The sequence below is a fragment of the Melopsittacus undulatus genome, chromosome 5 (assembly GCF_012275295.1).
Source record: "Melopsittacus undulatus isolate bMelUnd1 chromosome 5, bMelUnd1.mat.Z, whole genome shotgun sequence".
NCBI classification, from domain to species: Eukaryota; Metazoa; Chordata; class Aves; order Psittaciformes; family Psittaculidae; genus Melopsittacus; species Melopsittacus undulatus.
In genome coordinates this window covers 44989491-45008485 of record NC_047531.1, presented here as the reverse complement: position 1 = coordinate 45008485, position 18995 = coordinate 44989491, and the positions used below count along the sequence as shown (strand labels likewise).

At 42.1% G+C, this 18995-nt stretch overlaps 2 protein-coding genes and 1 long non-coding RNA gene across 3 annotated transcripts in view; 2 read left to right on the top strand and 1 right to left on the bottom strand.

Moving 5' to 3' along the window:
• Window positions 1-1409: 1409 nt before the first annotated feature.
• Window positions 1410-17339, top strand: ADSL (adenylosuccinate lyase). Its single transcript, XM_005150332.3, has 13 exons — window positions 1410-1656; window positions 4405-4608; window positions 5732-5776; window positions 6534-6613; window positions 8939-9110; window positions 9415-9461; window positions 9868-9958; window positions 10766-10835; window positions 11830-11977; window positions 13933-14023; window positions 14590-14679; window positions 16701-16877; window positions 17195-17339. Exons 1-13 carry the CDS (start codon window positions 1501-1503, stop codon window positions 17279-17281), a joined length of 1458 nt encoding a protein of 485 aa, XP_005150389.1. The 5' UTR covers window positions 1410-1500; the 3' UTR covers window positions 17282-17339.
• LOC115946707 (uncharacterized) lies at window positions 16515-18798 on the bottom strand. The gene is made up of 2 exons (XR_004080753.2): window positions 17847-18798; window positions 16515-16743 (listed from the first exon to the last, which is right to left on the bottom strand). It is a non-coding gene; the product is annotated as an uncharacterized lncRNA (long non-coding RNA).
• Window positions 18663-18995, top strand: part of SGSM3 (small G protein signaling modulator 3) — a 33677-nt gene continuing 33344 nt past the window's right edge. Inside the window, exon 1 of the mRNA XM_031050007.2 lies at window positions 18663-18736. The gene's annotated coding sequence lies outside the window, so the exon portion shown is untranslated. The remainder of the gene's footprint in view (window positions 18737-18995) is intronic.

Genomic DNA, 18995 nt, shown 5'->3' with positions numbered 1-18995 from the left:
GTTGGATGGAGATGTGAAATGCTGCTTTGAGTTCCACAAACATAAGGGATTATGTTTACAAAGGTGAATGCCTTCTACCTGTTCAGGACTGGCTAATGGTGGGCATCTGATATTTGGTGAGTTTCTCTTCATTGCCAACAAATAATGGGAGAAGGGTGGAAGAGGAATGGAGAAATAGATTCATTTCATCTAGTCTTCTTGGTAAAACAATGCCACCTTCCCTTGTCCTTACAAAATAGGGGGAGGAGGTTGCAGAACAGAAAATCAGTGATGTCCAAAACAGCTGGATTAGAAAAGGCAGCTTTTCTACTTTGCACATAAATAGGTAACAGGAAGGTACAGCTCAAGTCCTCTTGCCTGAAACACTGTCCCCCAGAAGCAGACATTGTAATAATAAAGATAGTGGCTGTGTGTATATTGATTCTATTTGCAAGTTACCTATTAAGTGTTTATTTTTTTTTCTTATACTTGAAATGGCTTCCTTCACTAAACTCTTCCATAGCTCTGGTTTCTCCCCTCCTTCTCTGGTGTGCAGTAAAGAAAATTACAGGACAAACGGGGAGAACATAGAGGAGATGATGCAGTGTCTCACATATCCAGGTTTCATCTTCATTTCCATCCCATATGCTTGTTTGAACTTCCTAAGTTTGAACTTCCTGAGGGGTTTTCCATGGACACAGAAACTCAGCACTTTTTAGAAGGTGCTCTTGTATGGCTGGCTGCCCTCCCCCTCCCCCCTTATCCTCCTTTTCTATATTTTTATTTTACTTTTAGTATAGTGGTACTTAAAATCACTGGTTCACGTAAAAAAAAAAAAAGAAAAAAACAACAGTAAAATGTTTAAACTCTACTAATGTACAAATAAGCTGAAATGTTGCATTTTATGTGTATTTTTGCCATAGCAGGTACTGTATTTCTCATGCTGGATTTAGAGAAAAAAAGAAAAAGAAAAAAAAAACAACAAACAAAAGGGTGATGTTTTATTGGAGTGTGACAAGAGTTATAAGGAATTAAGTCGTCGTCATTTCATTCATACTGAGAGATGGTGTAATACTTATATAAGTTTTCTGAAGGTTTTTCTTTTGGCTTTTAAACAGCTTTTTATTTCGTTGTTTTGTTTTTATTTTATGTTTAATTTCTTTTTTTTTCTGAAAGATATGATTGTATTATGTGCAACTCAGTTGCTTACATTATAACTACAAAATATTTTTGGGTTCCTGGAAAAAAAAAAAGAAAAAGAAAAAAAAAGAAAAGGACTAATAAATGTGTTTGGCTGCTAAGCATTTAATACCCGCGTTTGCTGCTCCTTTATTTACCCTGTGTCTTCGCCGCCATCTTTGCTGCCATCGCACCACGCGCGGCCTCCAGCCGTCAGGGGGCGCCTTCAGCGCTGTGGGCGGGGCCTCCTCCCGACGCGGGGGCGGAACCGCTGCTCGCCCTTATCCCGCGGTGCCTGGGGGCCTTCAGCCCCTTCGTGGCTGTGGTCGTTCCGGCGCTGTGATGGCCACCTGCGGTGCTGAGGAGGACGGCCTGGCGCGGTACCGCTCCCCGCTGGTGTCGCGGTACGCCAGCCCTGAGATGGGCTTCAACTTCAGCGAGAGGAAGAAGTTCGGCACCTGGCGGCGCCTCTGGCTCTACCTCGCCCAGGCCGAAAAGGTAACGGCGGGACGGGGACACCCCGTTCGCTGGCGGAGGATGAGGGCTGGCTCTAGGGGGAAAGCGGGGACTGCCATGGCGGAGTGTCTTCCCCTCAGGCTGCGGCAGGTGCGTGCTCGGTGTGTCTGAGGGGCCGGAACCGATGGGAACCGGCCGGCGTGTCTCCCCGGGAAATGGTAGCGAGCAACGGCCCGGGTCTGCCCGGCGTGAGCGGGAGGACATTGACCAGAGCAGTTTTCAGGCTCTGGCTGTCCTTGGGGGGCGAAGGAGTCGAGGGTAGGGGGGTGTGCAAGCACAGTTTTACACAACCGTTCGTACGCAATCCTCCTGTCATCCACCCATCTGCAATCTTATCTCATGCCCTCCCCCTTGTACTTTTGTCCTTTTTTTGTGAGATTAGCTTTGTAAAAGCTTTGCTAAGCAGTTTTTGTGGGAGGTGTTCAGTGTTCTGAGAGAACACTGGTGACCTGCTGAAGCACTCGGCTGTTTGCTTTTCAGGAGGTGTGGCTGGTGAGAACTCTTTCGTGCAATCCCATTGCTGTCAGTCCGTTCCAACTGGACCACCCCATTCACCTGCAGCCAGCTGTTTGTGGTGGCCCTGGTTTCTGAGATCAGTTTACTTTTGGCTGAAGTGAGCAGAACAGTTACCCAGAAATGCTTATGATGTTTCTGACAGGCCAAATGCCATAAAAGAACCTGTGAGAGCACAAAAGATTGATAGCAGTTCAGCTAGTAGGAAGCAGCAACAGAGAGTATGACCATATGATTGTAAACAGTTAACAGAGGCTACAGAGTTAACGTTTTTAAAATGTAGTTTAAGATAAACTTTCTTGACTTTGGTACCAATGAAGAATATGAGTACAGCCCTTCTAGCTGAGACAGTCAGTCTTCAAGATGCCGTAACTTGACTCCTTGTGACTGGGAGGAAGTCTCATATTAGGTTTTTGACAGTGAAAAAGCTGTAATACATCCCCCCAAAAAAGAACAACACAAAACCACCATTCATTCTGGCATCTTTAGCTTTCAGACTCAATAGTTGCTCATTTGTTTTGTACAGTCCTTCAGTTTCCATTTTTTTGTCTGGAAGCAATCCAAACACTAGGTCTGACTGTTAGTATGAGGGCAGAGAAACACCATGCTGGAGAATAAACAAGCAGTGCACAGGGTCATTATTGTGTTTATTCTTAAAGAATCATACCACTGCAGTGGCCTTATCAATAGCATGCTGCAGCAAATGGGACATTTTAGAAGCTGAAGATGTAATTATACAGTTGTGTTAAATAGGAGTTGCCCTCTGAAATGCCACATGCTCGGTATTGTCACGACTGAACTGCTGGAGTGAGTTGTTGCAGATCTCACCGAAGGTAGAAAGTGTCAGTACCAAGAATATATGCTTAAGAAGCTTTGCCTGTTCAAAGCGTGATTGCCTAAACATTGTTGTATCAATTCCAGCACATAATCACCCCTTCTTCTTCTGTTCAAGAACAAGATACTTTACGCAGCTTATCCAAGATGAGAAAAGCAAGCTGCTGAGACTGCCAGTTTTTCAACAATTTTCCAAGCCTTGAACTTGTGATTCCCCTGTCTCTTGACCCTTGCTTTCCCTGCCATTGCCACCTTAGAGTTTTGTTCCCAGAAAGCAGAGACAGATCTTGCACCCTTTTTGTAGTGGGAAGGAGTTTGCTATTTTTATCTGTCTCCTCATTCTAGATGAGTTTGTTTTCTGATGTCAGCTCTGGACTGCAGGAGGAAGAGTCAGTTACTCTCAGCACCTGTCAGCTCTGTCAGTGGTCAGTTACAGATATAAGCAGTTTCTTAGTGTCATTATTGAAGATACACAATATTTCATTTTGGATGCATTAAAAGAAAATAAAGTAATGAATGAACTCTGGACAGTGCTTACTCCTGCAGTGAATCAGAATAGTAGGAATATCTAACCATAGGTTTTCCAAAAGCTGCAGGAAACTAGTAAGAGAGGGAATGTGCAGTTTAGTGATAAAGTTTTAGGTAAAGAACAGGGCCAGGCAAATAGTTTCAATGACTTACAAGAGAGATCTTCAAGTAGTCCACTTAGAATATGTGAAATAAGAACTGGAAAATTATTTTCACTGGAAACTGGATCAGGCAGAAAACCTTTATGGTTGGTATTCTGTTCCTTTTGTTCCTGGTTGTGTATACACTTGCGGCATTACATTTTAAGTTGTATGAGTACCAATTATCTGATGAAGACCTTGAAGACACATCTGCTTCACATAATTTGTCTTCTCTAGTTCCAGATTCCACATCTGCAAACCATGTTGTCAGTCAGTTTGGTTATAAACAGAACCAGCTTTTGAAATACTTTTTATCCTTGAAGCTTTCTGGCTAGTGAATTCTAATTACCAATGCACAAGGCAATAGCATTTTAACTAGGAAAAGGAAATAATGCCAAGTTCATTGTGGGACTTTCAAACTCTCGTTATCAGGAACAGACATTTTTTTCTCAGCTTAATTTTCGTAGTTGTCACAGGGATGGTACATGACTGAGGAAAGTATGAAGCCCAAGAGGACCATCCTATCCCATTGGAGAACCCTAGAATTTAATGTTAAATTGAATGTAAACCGTAGAATGTTACAGCTCTTAATTATGCCAAATTGCCATGCTTCCCTGAGATGTCATATGGGAGCAAATTACCTGTTTAGCTTCTGTCTCAATTTGAATTGTCTCTTAAAGACAGAGAGAAATAGAAAGCTCTTTTCCTCTTGCAGTCACTTGGGCTTCCTATCACAGATGAGCAGATACAGGAGATGGAAGCCAATCTGGACAACATTGACTTCAAGATGGCAGCAGAGGAAGAGAAGAAGCTGCGTCACGATGTGATGGCCCATGTTCACACATTTGCCCACTGCTGTCCAAAAGCTGCAGCAATCATTCACCTTGGAGCAACTTCCTGTTATGTAGGGGATAATACGGTAACAAAATGCATTCAGTTTCCTGCCTGCAGAGCTGGACAAAACAAAGCTACAGCTACTTACTTGATAACTCTTTATCAACTTTTCGTTATAACATTAAATAGATTTTTTCAGACATTTTTATTAGGTTTACTGTTGAAGTTAATTCCTCTTTATCCTAGCTACCCTAGAAAGGCAAATTATTCTTGCCTTCTTTCTTTTGTGATGAAGGAAAATCTGTCTGGAAAATAACTGTTCCCTAAGCTCTGCTTGCATGTTAAATATTCAAGGAGATAAGAGACAGTGAGTTGCAAAAGCGTGCAGAAACATGGAAAGTGTCAGTTATGCCAGCAGGACAAGAGTTCACTGACTTAGAAAGCAAGGCCACTTTTGATACACACAGCCCATGAGCTGCATGGAACTACTGTATTAGTTCAGGGTACTAAATAAAAATAAAGCTTTCCAAAGCTTTAAATAAAAGCATCCAAGAGAATGGATGAGTGTGTTAAGTGAAAAAGGAAGTACCACTGCTCTATAGAGCTGTAAAATGTTGATGAAAAACCTAATTTAATGAAAACTAAATTTCTCAGTATTTATTTGCTGTTCCCCTGTGTCCCAAGTCATTGCAACTTCACAACCACTTTTGTCCTACAAGAAGCTGCTGCATGATTATTTTCACCCTACTCCTTTGCAAGCCTGTTTGGCTTTTAGGTAATGGCACCTTTCTTGTGACACTTGCACCTAGCTGTATCTGTCTCTAAAGCAGGAGTAGAGATGACTGCTGCATGATCAGTCCACTTACTTTCCTGTTGTCTTTAGCCTATGGTGCCTGCTTTTTGCGCTCAGGATGAATGATTTAGTCTGTCATTCCATGGGCATCCTGACCCAGTCAGTGGAAATGGTATTTTTGCTGCCCAGTATGATTTTTCTATGGATAGTAAAGAAGGAGCAATGATGGGGCCACCATTTTTGTCATAAGCAAGTTCGGTTCAAGATTTGGTACAAGAAGGAAAACAGCTTTCATTTTTAAGAAGAGATGTTTGGGTGGGTAAAGCGTATTTTAACTATGTGTCCTCTCCAAGATAAGTCATTGTGTCTGGTCCTTCAGACAAGGCCCAAACTTCCTTTCTTTCCTTTTCTTCAGGACCTGATTGTCCTCCGTGATGGGTTTGACCTGCTGCTACCCAAGGTGAGAAGGTGATTGTGCAGTGTCTCAGAAGTGGGCAGCACTGACATCCAGTGAATAGACTGTATTTAATTTTTATTTTCCTAAGCCTTGCTGGGAAGCTAGGAGGAGATTGTCTGTTTGGGTTATTCTCAAGTGAACAGTTACCTGCCTTTCTTTTCTCAAGTCCTTCCTGAACGCATCTTTGCCCAGCATGGGTATTATAAGCAACTCCTTGTTTATCTGTAACATGGATACTAGTTTTAGAAAACAACTGCATTGCTTTCAGGGTCAGCTTAGGCATCCTCTTGACTATATTCCTAGGAGTGCATCAGCATTCAAGAAGCTATATAATACAGTTTTCTGAGGTCAAATATAGTGGGTGTGTAGTGTTGTCTATTACCTGAATGTCTTAGAACCCATTTTGCCCTGTGTCAATTATCCACAAAGCAGCTTTATTTCTGACCAATTCCAGGAGTACAGAAAGTACCCAGGGATAAACCAACTGCAGTATTAGGTTGGGCGTGAGGACTAGACTAGTTTGAGCTGCAGTCCAGCCACTTGTATTGTCTCTTGCTTGAGTTTTGTAGCAAGCAGTAATTACGTGCATGCCATGAAAAAGTGAAACACGTGATATTCAGCAATTAGAGGAGTATACAAGGGCTGCACAATTTTTTCCCTCCCCTTTCTCTCATAATGCTGTTATGCTTAAGCATGCTAGCTTCTGCTGTGTGGTTTTTCTCTCGTTCCACCTCTTACCTATCCTCTCTGCACCCACCAGCTTGCAAGGGTGATCAGCCGGCTGGCCGACTTTGCTGAGAAGTATGCTGACCTACCTACTTTGGGCTTCACTCACTACCAGTAAGTAGCCATCAGCCTTTGCTTTCATTTTGTTGACTTTGCTTTGCCTAAATTGACCTGCTATGGCTTTCTTTCATCCTTCTTTTTCCTGTCTCTTACCACTGGCAGCTGGTACTGCTGGACATCATTAAGACATTGCTAGTGGTTCAGAAAAGAAGTATGTTCCTAATTCCAGGCTTGTCTCAGAAATTGAGCTGTTACTTTGACTAGCTGTCAGTAGTTGTCTTAACACAGCTTCATAAAGAACGACTTCCTGGCCAACACAGATGTTTTGCGCTGTTTCAGAGAGCGTGGCTGGGAGTTGCAGTAAGCCTGTCTTTCAGTCACATTTTTTTAGGTTTTTCTGTCAGGTTAGTTTTATCTGCAGCTTAAACAGGTTTGTTCCTGGCTACTTTTTACTACAGCTACTCTGTCTCTATAGCTGAAACTTTCCTCTAAAGGGATGAAAATCCACCTGTTTTCGTACATCCCTATATGGCTCCCTGGGAGGAATCAGGAAAAATTTCTGCTTAACAGGATTATACTGTTTTCTGTTTTTCGGGAAACTGACATGTCTTGTGCAGCATTTCTGACATTGACTGCTTTTAGGATAGAATAGAATAGAAAAAGAAATAGAAAAATAGACTAGACTGGAATGGAATAGACAGGATTAAGGCAGACTAGTGAGTCAAAGGACCATGAGATCTAGACTGGTCTGTTGTTGGTGTAGATTAATCTACTGCTTCATGAAGATAGTTTGCTTTCAGAGGCATAAAACTATACATCTTGAAGTAAACCTGGATCTTCTGCCTTGGTGATATGGAACATGAGAGGCAGGGAACTTAAGCACAGGTCATGTCAGACTGTCTGGCACTTCAGAATTTCTGCCAAAGGAGAGTGAGAGCCTTGAGTCAGGTATCCAGTTAATTTTTTTGCTGTATATGCAATGTCAGCTCCATCAGCTCTAGTCCTAGGTCCCTCTTCATGTACACTTTTTTGGAGGAGTGTTCTCTGAGCTGAGTTTTACCTTGGCTTTTGGAAAGAGAACAAAGGAGTATTCAAGAAGTGTATGCAAGGCAAAGTCATAAAAACTAAGGTGAAGGAAGCATTGATACCTCAGCCTTTTTTGTGTATTTTGTCATCAAGGTCTCTGCCCCATTTATGAACAGGTCCATGTTTTCCCTGGCTTTCCTTTTTCCTGCTTACATATTTGGAAAGCCCTTTCTTGTTGCCTTTCACATCTCACCTCATGCAGATCCTGGTGGGCTTCAGCTTTTCTAGCCCCATCCCTATGGTGCTGAGCAGTTACTCTGTATTCTTCCTGGATGACCAGTCTGTGCTTCCACATCTTGTGTGCTTCCTGTTCATGCCTGAGCTTAATCAGGAGCACTTTGTTTATGTGCATATGCTTTTTTTTTTTGCAATAATGTGAAGGTTGTCTTTGGAGCTTATGTGGATAATTTGAAATATTTCAGCTTCTCAGTCCTCCATAATCTCCCCATTTTTCTCAAAGGATTTGCAAGGGTACAGTGTGGTTGAAGCTTGCAGATACTTATTTCAAAGCGGAGGTCTTGCCAGAAAATGTTAATTACTGTATGTTTGGCCAGACACTGAGGAATCCTGTTTTATAAATAAGAAGGAGCAGTCCCTTAAGAGGAATCATTTAAACTCACAACGTGGACACAGATGTTTCTGCACTGAGAAATTGGCAGGGGTGCTGTAAGCTGGCCAGGATACCGCCTGTGCCCGGGGCGAACAGAACTGGGTGGGAGGACAGGGGGATAGATGCAGCCCCGCCCCGTTTCTCCCATACCACTGGTTTCTCTCCGCGCGGGCCGGCAGGGGGCGCCCTCTGCCAGCGGAGGGGCGGGAAGACGGACAGGTTCCCGGGAAGTCTGGTAACACAGGATCACAGAATGGTTTGGGTTGGAAGGGGCCTTAAGATCATCCACTTCTAGCCCCCATGCACTGGCACAAGGGTGCCCAGAGAGGCTGTGGCTGCCCCATCCCTGGCAGTGTTCAAGGCCAGGCTGGACACAGGGGCTTGGAGCAACCTGGTCTAGTGGAAGGTGTCCCTGCCGTGGCAGGGGGTTGGAACTGGATGAGCTTTAAGGTCCTTTCCAATCCAAACCATTCTATGGTTCTATGCTTTTAATTTCTCAAAAGAGTGATCATATCTTCAGTACATTTACTGGTGTAAGCCACATCTTTCCAATCTCTGCTTAAAGGAGTCAGACGCTAACCAAAAGGGAGCTCTTAACGGCAGACTCAAAAGCAAACTGTGGTCCTTGTGGAGTTGCTGTGCAAATTATCAATGCATCACGTTCTGTTCTTTGTTGTTTTCAGGCCTGCACAGCTCACCACTGTGGGGAAGCGCTGCTGCTTGTGGATTCAGGACTTGTGCATGGATCTGCGGAACCTGGAGCGGGCTCGGGATGACCTGCGCTTTCGGGGTGTCAAAGGCACCACCGGCACTCAAGCCAGTTTTTTGCAGCTCTTTGAGGGAGACCATAGTAAAGTAAGTCAGACAGCCCGGGGCATAGACTTACAGTTTTGGCAATTCTACCCTCTGGAATGCTGTTCTCGTTGGCAGAACATGTTGATTCTGGCAACAGATTCACAAGAGCACTGTGATTCCTCTGGGGCTCACTGACAAGGCCCTGTGTGGAAGTGAGCAGAATGTGGGGATGGGAGGCTTCCCAGCAAGTACAGCTTCTGTTGACAGTAAGCTGAGAACAGCAGAGGATCCTTCTGACTGTTGCTGACCTTCCTGAGTTATTGCATTCTGAGTTGTTTGTTTTGGTTTTTTTCTTCACCCTGAGGTTGAAGAGCTGGACAGATTAGTGACTGCAAAGGCAGGATTTAAACGGTATGTAACAAGCATACTTAGTCACCTATATCTGGCATTAGCAAAGTGTGACTCCTACTGTCTCTGGCCTAGCTTTCTCTCGCTGCCAAACTGACATCTGTGCTGCTGTTGACTTATCTCCCCTTGCCATCTTCCATTCCCAATTGCAGCTTCCTGCAGGAAACTTCACATTCTAAACAGGCTGCTTCTACTTGTTTTCCTGTCAAAACATGGCTGTCAGTTCTTCCTCTGGTTTTCTCTCTGCCATCTGCATGCTGCCTTAAGAAACTGACAGCCTGAATCCAGAATTGTTCTCATCAGGGCAGAGTGACAGCCCTCCATTTTAAGAACTATGTCACTCCTTGTTCAGAGTTTTGCACTGCCACTGTACCCGTCTGAAGAACTCACCTTCTGTGCTTATTTCTAGGGCTTATATGGTCACAGGGCAAACCTATAGTCGCAAAGTGGATATTGAAGTCCTGTCTGTGCTGGCCAGTCTGGGGGCATCTATACACAAGGTGAGCACCCTCTTTGTATACACTGGGAAGAGTGGAAAACATTTTAGATTGTGAAGAGAAGGTGCTTATAGTGCAGGATGCTCTTCTCAAGAAATATTAATTGTTATTCCTTGTTTAGCTGTTCTCTTTGTGATCATGCAAATTCACCCCTGGGTACATATCTAGTAATCAGACCTCAAAGATCTTAAGACCAGTGGCAAATAAAGCAAGTTTACTGAGCAGATTCTAAGATGGGTTAACAAATCCCACACCAGATGTTAGCCTAATCTATGCTAAATTGATCCAATTAAACTAAATGTCTTTCCTAGTGGTGTATGGCGTTTTTATATTTCACCATTTGTTCCTAGTTAATTGCTTCTCTGATAATGGTGTTACTCTGTCCTTGTGGATGCTTTTCATTGATTTATCTCTCTTCCCTCCCTCATTCTCTTGGGCTGTGGTATTCTTCTGTTTTATTTTTGTAGGCTGGCTTGCCCAGTGAACACACATTATCTGTGTTTGCAAATCACTGTGTAATTTTGTTATGCATTTTCAGTGTTCCCTCCTGGTCTGTCTTCCATTCTCTGCAAATATTTGTCATTCTTGGAGTCCTGTTATATTCTCATGCATTCTTCCTCATGTTTTCTTGGGCCAGGAAGTATGATTGCACTGTCAGTCTTCTGGTCAAATTTTTCAGTGTCCCCCAGTTTACTTCTCAGACACAGATGAAAACACTACTCCAAGAACACCAACAGAAGTATACATATACTGGTGTGTGTTAGTTTGGTTCTGTTTGTTAATTTATGGGTTGGTTTTATTTTTTTCTAGATCTGTACTGACATTCGTCTTTTGGCCAACCTGAAGGAGATAGAGGAACCTTTTGAGAAAGATCAGATTGGTAAGAGACCAGTGTATGTATTTTTCCATTTATGTTGCTGCAGCCTTTTAATGATACTTAGAAATGTCAGTGGCAGTGGTTGCTTTAAATTAACTGGGGTTTGACATTATTAGTATTTTAAGTCCTTTTAAAGAAAAGGAAAAAACAGAAAAGAAAAAAAGGGCACTTTACCCAAAAGTTTTTGCATAGTAAGTAATTAAAATCAGATTTGTATTCATGCACTTCCTGAGTTTGGGGGGAGAGCAGGAGCAGTCATGCATGCCCCATTCCCCACAGAGGAAGACTTGTGTCTGAGAAGTATTTAGTGTTTTCCATTCCTCTTGAAGCTGACTGGAGCTGTAGGTTTTCACATTGACTCAGCATTTTGGTCTTTATAAACAGGCAAGTTTGGAACAATAAAATTAGGCTGGACCCTTGCCAGAAGTTTACCAGTGATGTGTTTCTGACATTAATAGGAGGATGAGATTTGACTTTTGACTGGAAGAAAGTTCAGGTCCCTTAAACAGTTGCATAGGATTGAATCGGCAAATGAAGCCTTAGTCATTGAACTATTCTACATTCTGTTGATGGTTTTGATACTCATTCACCAGTGCAACAGCTAGAGTGTAAGTATCTGACTTTGAAGAACAATATTATTGAGCGGATGAAGTTTTCAACATCGCTAGGGGTAGCCTAGAGAGATGGTGCTAACTACCGCATTAAAAGTTAAGGCTATGTGTTCTTTTTATGAGGTAGTACTTCTTCTGTCTTGCAGAACTGCAAAATGTCTTCTCACTTTTTTCTCCCCACATTTGGGTGTTTCTAAACTAAAGGGGAGAAACATGGTGGTGTACTTTTCTTTATTCCGTCTTGTCCTTACAAAATCCTATTTTGAGGCTTTAGTGAAAACATGATTCCTGACACATTTTTCTTTTCCAAGGGAGAACCTTCATCTCTTCTGTCTGAGTGTACTACTTCTGTTGCCCTGCTCCCATCATTCTTTCTCCTTTCACAGGTTCAAGTGCTATGCCTTACAAGAGGAATCCAATGCGTTCAGAACGCTGCTGCAGCCTGGCTCGACACCTAATGACTCTGGTGTTGGATCCCCTTCAAACAGCCTCTGTGCAGTGGTTTGAGCGAACGTTGGATGACAGTGCCAACAGGTTTGTTTAGATCATGCAGTGCAGCAATTTCTGCAGGTTTTGGGCAGGAAGGCCCTTTGATGTATTTAAAAAATACTATTTTTGAACTAAAACTACAAGTTACCATCTTGATGAAAAGCAGTTTCAATAGACTCTAGAGACTACAAACTTGTTTCCTATACAAGATCAGATTAAAGCTGTTGGGGTTTTTTCTTGTCATGATCTTCTGCAGAGTAAACCAGTAGAGAGAGGAAGGGATGCAGAAGCCATGCTTAATAAAAACCAAAGTGGCATAGTCTAACAGTATTCACATTTCTCAAATTTTCCGCCCTGTTTTGAATGTGAATTTTGACTCTGCTCTTCTTCACTTCTTAAAGAATAATCCAGCATTTGATTTGTAAACCCTTAACCCTCCAAATACTCTAAAGAAACTTATTCCAATCTGTTTGTAGTGTTATCCTTTACAAGAAATAAAGAACAGTGAGTAAACAAGTTCAGATCCTAAAGACAGAGCACAGACATTATTTTTAAGTAATGTTTCAGGAAAACCTGTGCAGGTCTTTCAGGAATTGCTCAGCAAACATTGCTTTCTGACTCTTCATTATGACTATTTTGATCGAAATAGAGGAGCAAAGTTATCTACAAGTATTATCAAGAAATGACAGCAATTAAATTCAATGCTTCTACTTCCTGGTTAGTAGTAAATTTGCATAAAGCTCATATTTACATTTGAAATGTTTTAGTTGCAAAGTTGTCTTTTGTTGCAGAATTTGATCTCCTAGAATCTTAGAAGTCTTTAGATTCCTAAGGTGTGGGGCTTTTGGAACAACGAGCAACAGTTTTGGCTATAAACCGGTGTTGAGATTGTTGATGAGAATGGTATTTTAAAAATGTCTCCATAAACTAATGTCTGCCTAAAATGTCATCTTTTCCCAAAAGGACTTTACTCCACAGTTGCTAATATTGTTAAGAAAAGAGCTGCAAAGGCAGCAACAAACAATTTAAGAAATTTGATACTGCTTGATACGGTGCGTTTATTTTCCATTCTCTACCAAGTGTTGAGAGATGTTGTGGGATGCTTCAGATTTTTCTTTCATCTCATCTAATAGAAAGGGTCATTTGACCACTTCATAATCCTCTGCCTTGGATTTTTCTTGTTAAAGCTACAGTGTTTTGAAAGGAGAAAATGCAATAAACCTACAAACAGCAGAATCCTTTTTAAGACAATGAGATAGAACTGGGGGCCTTAAATGTAACACAAACTTCATGTACTAGTATATTTAAAAAGATGACAGTTTAGAATGGGCTATGACTGGTGAATGGCACTGTTATCACAGATGATCATGCTGTAATTGCTGCACTGTGACATAGAGCCTTTTGCCTGATACAGCTCAGTCCCCACTACTCCTCTCCTTTCCTTCCTTTTCTTTTTGTCAGGAGCTTCCTCTATGACCAGGAGCTGGTCTGTTGGAGGAAGTCCCCACTAAATGTATGGATTGCTATGAAAGTTCCCCACTGAGCACAGCCAGGCACAGCGTGAGTGTGCAGCAGTCTTACTTCTGGAGGGAGGGATAGAACACAGGAAGATACTCACAAGTGTGCTAGCTCTCTAACTTGCTTTCCTGTTTCCTAGCCGTGTAATCACTGAATTATCTTGGAGCTTTATATGTGTGCCTTCACCCTTTCTCTTCCTCTCTCTCCCTCTACTGACAATAATAATAATAACAACAATAGTAATAATACAAACCAAACCCACCTCCTTTCTCCCCAGCTTGAGAGCTACCGCTATGTTTTTTAGCTTTCCTGGTTGTGACATTTAAGCATCAAGCAGTACCCATAAGGAGAACAGTTCCAGCTTTAAGGCCACAGTAGTGTTATTTAGAGAATTATTTACAGAAACTAAAGAATTGGATCTGAGGTAGGCTGGAACACGGCCTTTCTTGCTAACTGGGACCCTGGGTATGTGTGTTTCATAGGCGCGTGTGTCTGGCTGAGGCTTTCCTCACAGCTGACATCATTCTGAGTACACTGCAGAATATCTCCGAGGGACTTGTGGTATATCCAAAGGTAAAGGAGGAGATAATGTGTGCAGTGCTACTGCCTCAATAAGGCTGCAACTATGCCAAAGTGTATAAAAATCATTCCACTCAAAGGATTCCATTTTTATCTGCTAGTCCAAATAGTTTCTGAATTTTGCTCTCTATTCTTGCTATACTCTCGCTGTTTGCAGGGCAGACATACAAAGGGTACTTGCTGAAGCCAAAAGATAGTAAATTCAAAACTTTTCACAGAGGATATTTTTTCACTGAGCTGCTACACGGATCTGTAGAACTCAGCATCAAAAGACAGATCTCATACAGTCCTGTCACTTACCTACAGGTTAAAAAAAAAACCCATAACATGAATAATTGTACATCTTTTCCATAGTAATGTCCCTTACAAGATAGAGCTTCTAAGTATTATCAGCTTTAATACCTGGAATTTCAGAGCTAAGTTAACAGAGAGAAATAATCTCTGCATCATTGTCCAGTCCTGGAGATTGAAAGGGAGAGGAAAACTTTGCTGGGAGTCCCAGTTTACAGAATTTCTATAATGCTGTTTCTTATTTCTGTTTTGTTTTTGTTTTGTTCAAGGTGATTGAGAGGAGGATCCGTCAGGAGCTGCCATTTATGGCCACAGAGAATATAATCATGGCGATGGTGAAAGCAGGGGGCAATCGTCAGGTACAAATGCAGTCAAAAATACCTTTGTTCACTGCCTGGCATTTGAGTCCTGAGAAACCAAGTATCTGGGTTTTTGCCCTGTCTCACCTTTCTTTGTTCTCCACCTACTCCCACAGAGTTATTTAATATCACACTGGTGCTGCAAAGCCACCAGGAGAGCAATTGTGGAGATCCATGTTTTCTGTTAGGAATACTGTGTGTTTGAGCTAATCTGGCTCACTGTGCTGGAGAAGAAAGAGACCTATTTTTATACTAGATACTAGTAGACATTTTCCTTTTGTAAATGTCTGAAGGAACTTGGAACACAGGCCAGGCTTCTTTAAACAGAATACATTGGCAGTTGGCTACCTTATAAATTAAAAGAATTAATCAGTGATGTTAACAAAAAATCAAGTAAGACCATTCCAAACCATTCACTCACATGACACTCTTCCCTAATTCAGTATAGTGCTTTTTATTATTAACTTTGTTTCTGGTCCTTCATTCACTTTTCTGTGTACAAGCAAATTGAAATTAAATATTTTCCTTGATAAATAAATCCAGGCACAACTAGATTATATTTCCATATTTAATTTCATAATTCAACTTAAAACTGATAATCAAATTTAAATCTTAATAAAACAGCTTATTTTCACTTACCTTAAGATAGTAATTTTTTCCATTAATGATTATTGCCACATAAGGGACAGAGGTTAAACTTGCAAGATAGCAATAGTGGCAGTGTTTGCTGGAAGCTTTGTGTAGAATATATGGTTCTAGTTCTCTGAAACACTTGTGGCAACTCACCCATGATGTTAGTCAGGAAACATATTTTTTGTTTGTTTTTCCCGTGTCTCTCATGTTTGTCACTGGGTCAGTCAGTAAGTTTCCTAACTAAACATATTAAGGATCACACCATGTGGATAAGTTTCATTATCTTTTCAGCTGGTTCCCTTTCTAAATTATCCCATAGCTACTTGAACAGTCCTCTCTCTTTTGATTAGATTGAAGAGTGAATTTCATTTGTGTTTATTATTGGCCTACCTTCTTTCTTGTGCTGTTTAATTAAAAATCTATGGAGTTTAGTACATTTGTAAAAGTTGTTCATATTCACGTTCATATGTTCCATTTTTATGTGCTGAGAACTCTGGAACAGGACATTTTCTGTGCTTTCCAACCTCATAGCACAGAAGCTCACTTTCTTTTCCCACTACTGAACAGCACCCTTCCCTAAACATTCAGAAGACAGATCTGTTCACATGACACAGGTCAGTGCTGGAGCAAGATAGCATTTGGAAGCAGGAGAAAGGATTATTTTCCTCTTAACTGAAAATAGATCAAGGAAAATATGTAAGAGAAGATTGATACATGGCTGTAAATGCAACCACATGACTGTATTTTAGGGCTATCATGGAGCATCTGATTTTGCAGTTTGGTTCCCTTGTTTTTACAGACTGATTCCACAGGAAGTCAAGGGATTAGAAAGTCTTTCAGAACAGTTATTGTAAGGGTTTTGCCAGTCTTAGTGCCATATAAGAGTTATTCGGGAGAGAATGTCTTAAAGCCTTCAGGTCTGTGAGGTGGGATTCTTTTCCATCAGTTTGTCCTTATGTAAGCCATGGTTTACATAAGCCTCACTGCTTGTTAATTTGGACATATTCTTTTTTCTTTTCCAAATCTGTAGATGTTTTACATTGTTTACAACTGAAAAAAAACAACACCCTATAGTGACACCTGTATCTGCAAAATGTGAAGAAGTGTAAAGGATTCCAGTGTCATAATTTTGTGGCATAATTGAACAGGGAACATATATGACATTCAGACTGGTTTAGTTTCATAAAGGAGATGTGGAAGAATAAAGAAAATCTAGTTTTAATACAGTGGTCTATGAGATACTGCAGTCCAAGCTGTGTCTCATTTATATGCTGTCCAGTGCAGCACCCATGGATGTTTCTCCCTCCCACACAAGGGGTGAACATGTGACGTCAGTAGCACTGGAATGACTTCCTTCTTTTCCCCTCCTCTTCTCCCTGCTCCTACAGGATTGCCACGAGAAGATTCGTGTTCTCTCCCAGCAAGCAGCTGCTGTTGTGAAACAAGAGGGAGGTGATAATGACTTCATTGACCGTGTCCGTGCTGATTCTTACTTCAGCCCTATTCATAAACAACTTGAAAGCTTGTTGGATCCCTCCTCTTTCACTGGACGTGCTCCTCAACAGGTAAGTAGTGGTAAGAAGTTACAGGTCCTGCTGGTTGTAATGCAGCAACATGTTTAATGCTGTGTCCTGTTTTATGCCAGAGAATGTGCATATTATGTACCCCTGCATACTACTAAGGCAGACACATTTCTCTCTTTTATTTTCCTTGGGTTTCTTGACTTTCTTCCCTGTAGGGTTCACACTTTTGACCCTGGACATATCAGGCTGCTATGTGGCTCTGTGAAAGAGACCCTAGTGAGAAAAACAGGTCTGAATGAGGAGGAGAAGGCAGGCCACCTATTTTTGCTCATTTTCTTTTCCCTGTCTTTCTTGAACAGGTGGCAAAGTTCCTGAAGGAGGAGGTTCGCCCAGCACTGATCCCATACCAAAGCAAGATGGGTGGGAAAATTGAGCTGGCACTTTAGATATATTCTGCAAAGGTGTGTGGGTACAGAAAGATAATAAAAGCCTTATTGAACCAGGTCTCTTTATTGTGTCATGTAATTTTGGTTCTCTACAGTACATTTAACTCCCAGAGCTTACAGCCACTAATTCTAGATGGGCTTTTCATTCTTTGCCTGCTGTTTAATCAAGCCTCCATCTTGTATGCTGAGTTACTGAGAAATGCTTGACTGTGGCAAGGTAACTTTATCACAGTCCCTTTCAATGGCCCCTTACAAAGCACTGACAGCTGTTTGAAAAGCAATGCCAGGTGCTGCATGAAATTCATGTGTGAATGACTTGTTGAAGAGCAGGGGTAAGAAGAACAGAGCCCACTCCCATTTCTGTCTTATTTATCTGCCCTGAAACTTCCTCTGCAGGTGCCTCAGAAGACAATAAAAGGTTGCCCTGGCTTTCAGGGTTCTGCAATCTGGGGAGCAAATAGGAAAGAAAAAAAAAAACAACCTAGGAATAATGAGAGGCCATGGAACTTCTTGGTTTATCAAACTTAAGGTCATTCAGTACTCCCTTTGTGGTGTGATACTGTACCTGTGCCTCTGTAGCTTCTGAAAATCATTTGCAGGTATGGGTTAGGAAACAGCCATTGTAATTTTCCAGGTCTTTGGCTGTAGGTGCTTGACACTGAATGGCAGGTGGACCATGGCATGTCAAAGTCATTCCTACTGTAAGAGAGTTTTGACTGATTAAAAAAAATAATAATGCTGTTGGAATTCATTAGATGCCAGAGAAATTCAAGAGCTTTGATCTTATTGACCATGATGTCCTCTCATCTAGATTGCTCTGGCTTTACCTCACCTCTCAGCTATAGCATTCAAAATGTCTCACACATTTGTGGGGTTTATGGTGTTTAAAACATTTTGCCTGTTCATGCTATTAACATTTAATTAGCCATCTGTTTGGAAAGGGTAACTCTAATTGAACATTGGCAATTTTCAAACTATTACTCAAATGGGTAGCCAAGAAAGAAAACAGATAGATGTGAATACTCCTCCTTTTTTGGTCCTCTTCCCTCGGTGGGATTAAAAAACCCCAAACAAACAAACACAAAAACAACCCTGTGCAGAGAAGAGTAACAGCTCACGTATCTTTCTCTCATCATCAGGAAATACATCTTTGTGCAAGGTAGAGGCTGCCAGCTCCAGTGAGGCACTGCACTTGTTTTCCTGGGAAGTTTAAAAAGAACAGTGATGCACAGGAAAATGGCACCCTCTTAGAAACCTGTGGCACAATACAAATACTTTTGGAGACTTATCTTCTTTAGAGGAGCCTGGTTTCCAACCTCGCTCTCTTTTTTCCAGCAGAGGCACCAGCCAGAGATGTAGCTCCCTTTCTCCTTGGTATTAACATAGGTATTAACCTGGACCTGAATGATGGGAAAAGAACTGAGGAGGTTATCAGCATCCTACAAGCACGTCCAGGTTTGTCACCCGGTCGCTGTTGCCCTGCTCACGGTAGCAGTGAGTGCGGCGGGCAGGACTGCCCTGCCTCCTGCGAGGCCGGTGCAGAGCTGACTGCCGCTACCCCACCTGCGCTTCCCTCAGCTTCGTGCTTCCCGTCCGCGCTCGGGGGCCGGCGCCTATCGCTGCCCCCCGGCCCTCCGTGTACCGCGCGCTGCCGGCCCCGCCGCGGCCTACAGCGCCCCGCGCCGCCGCCCGGATGCCGCGCATGCGCGTCGCG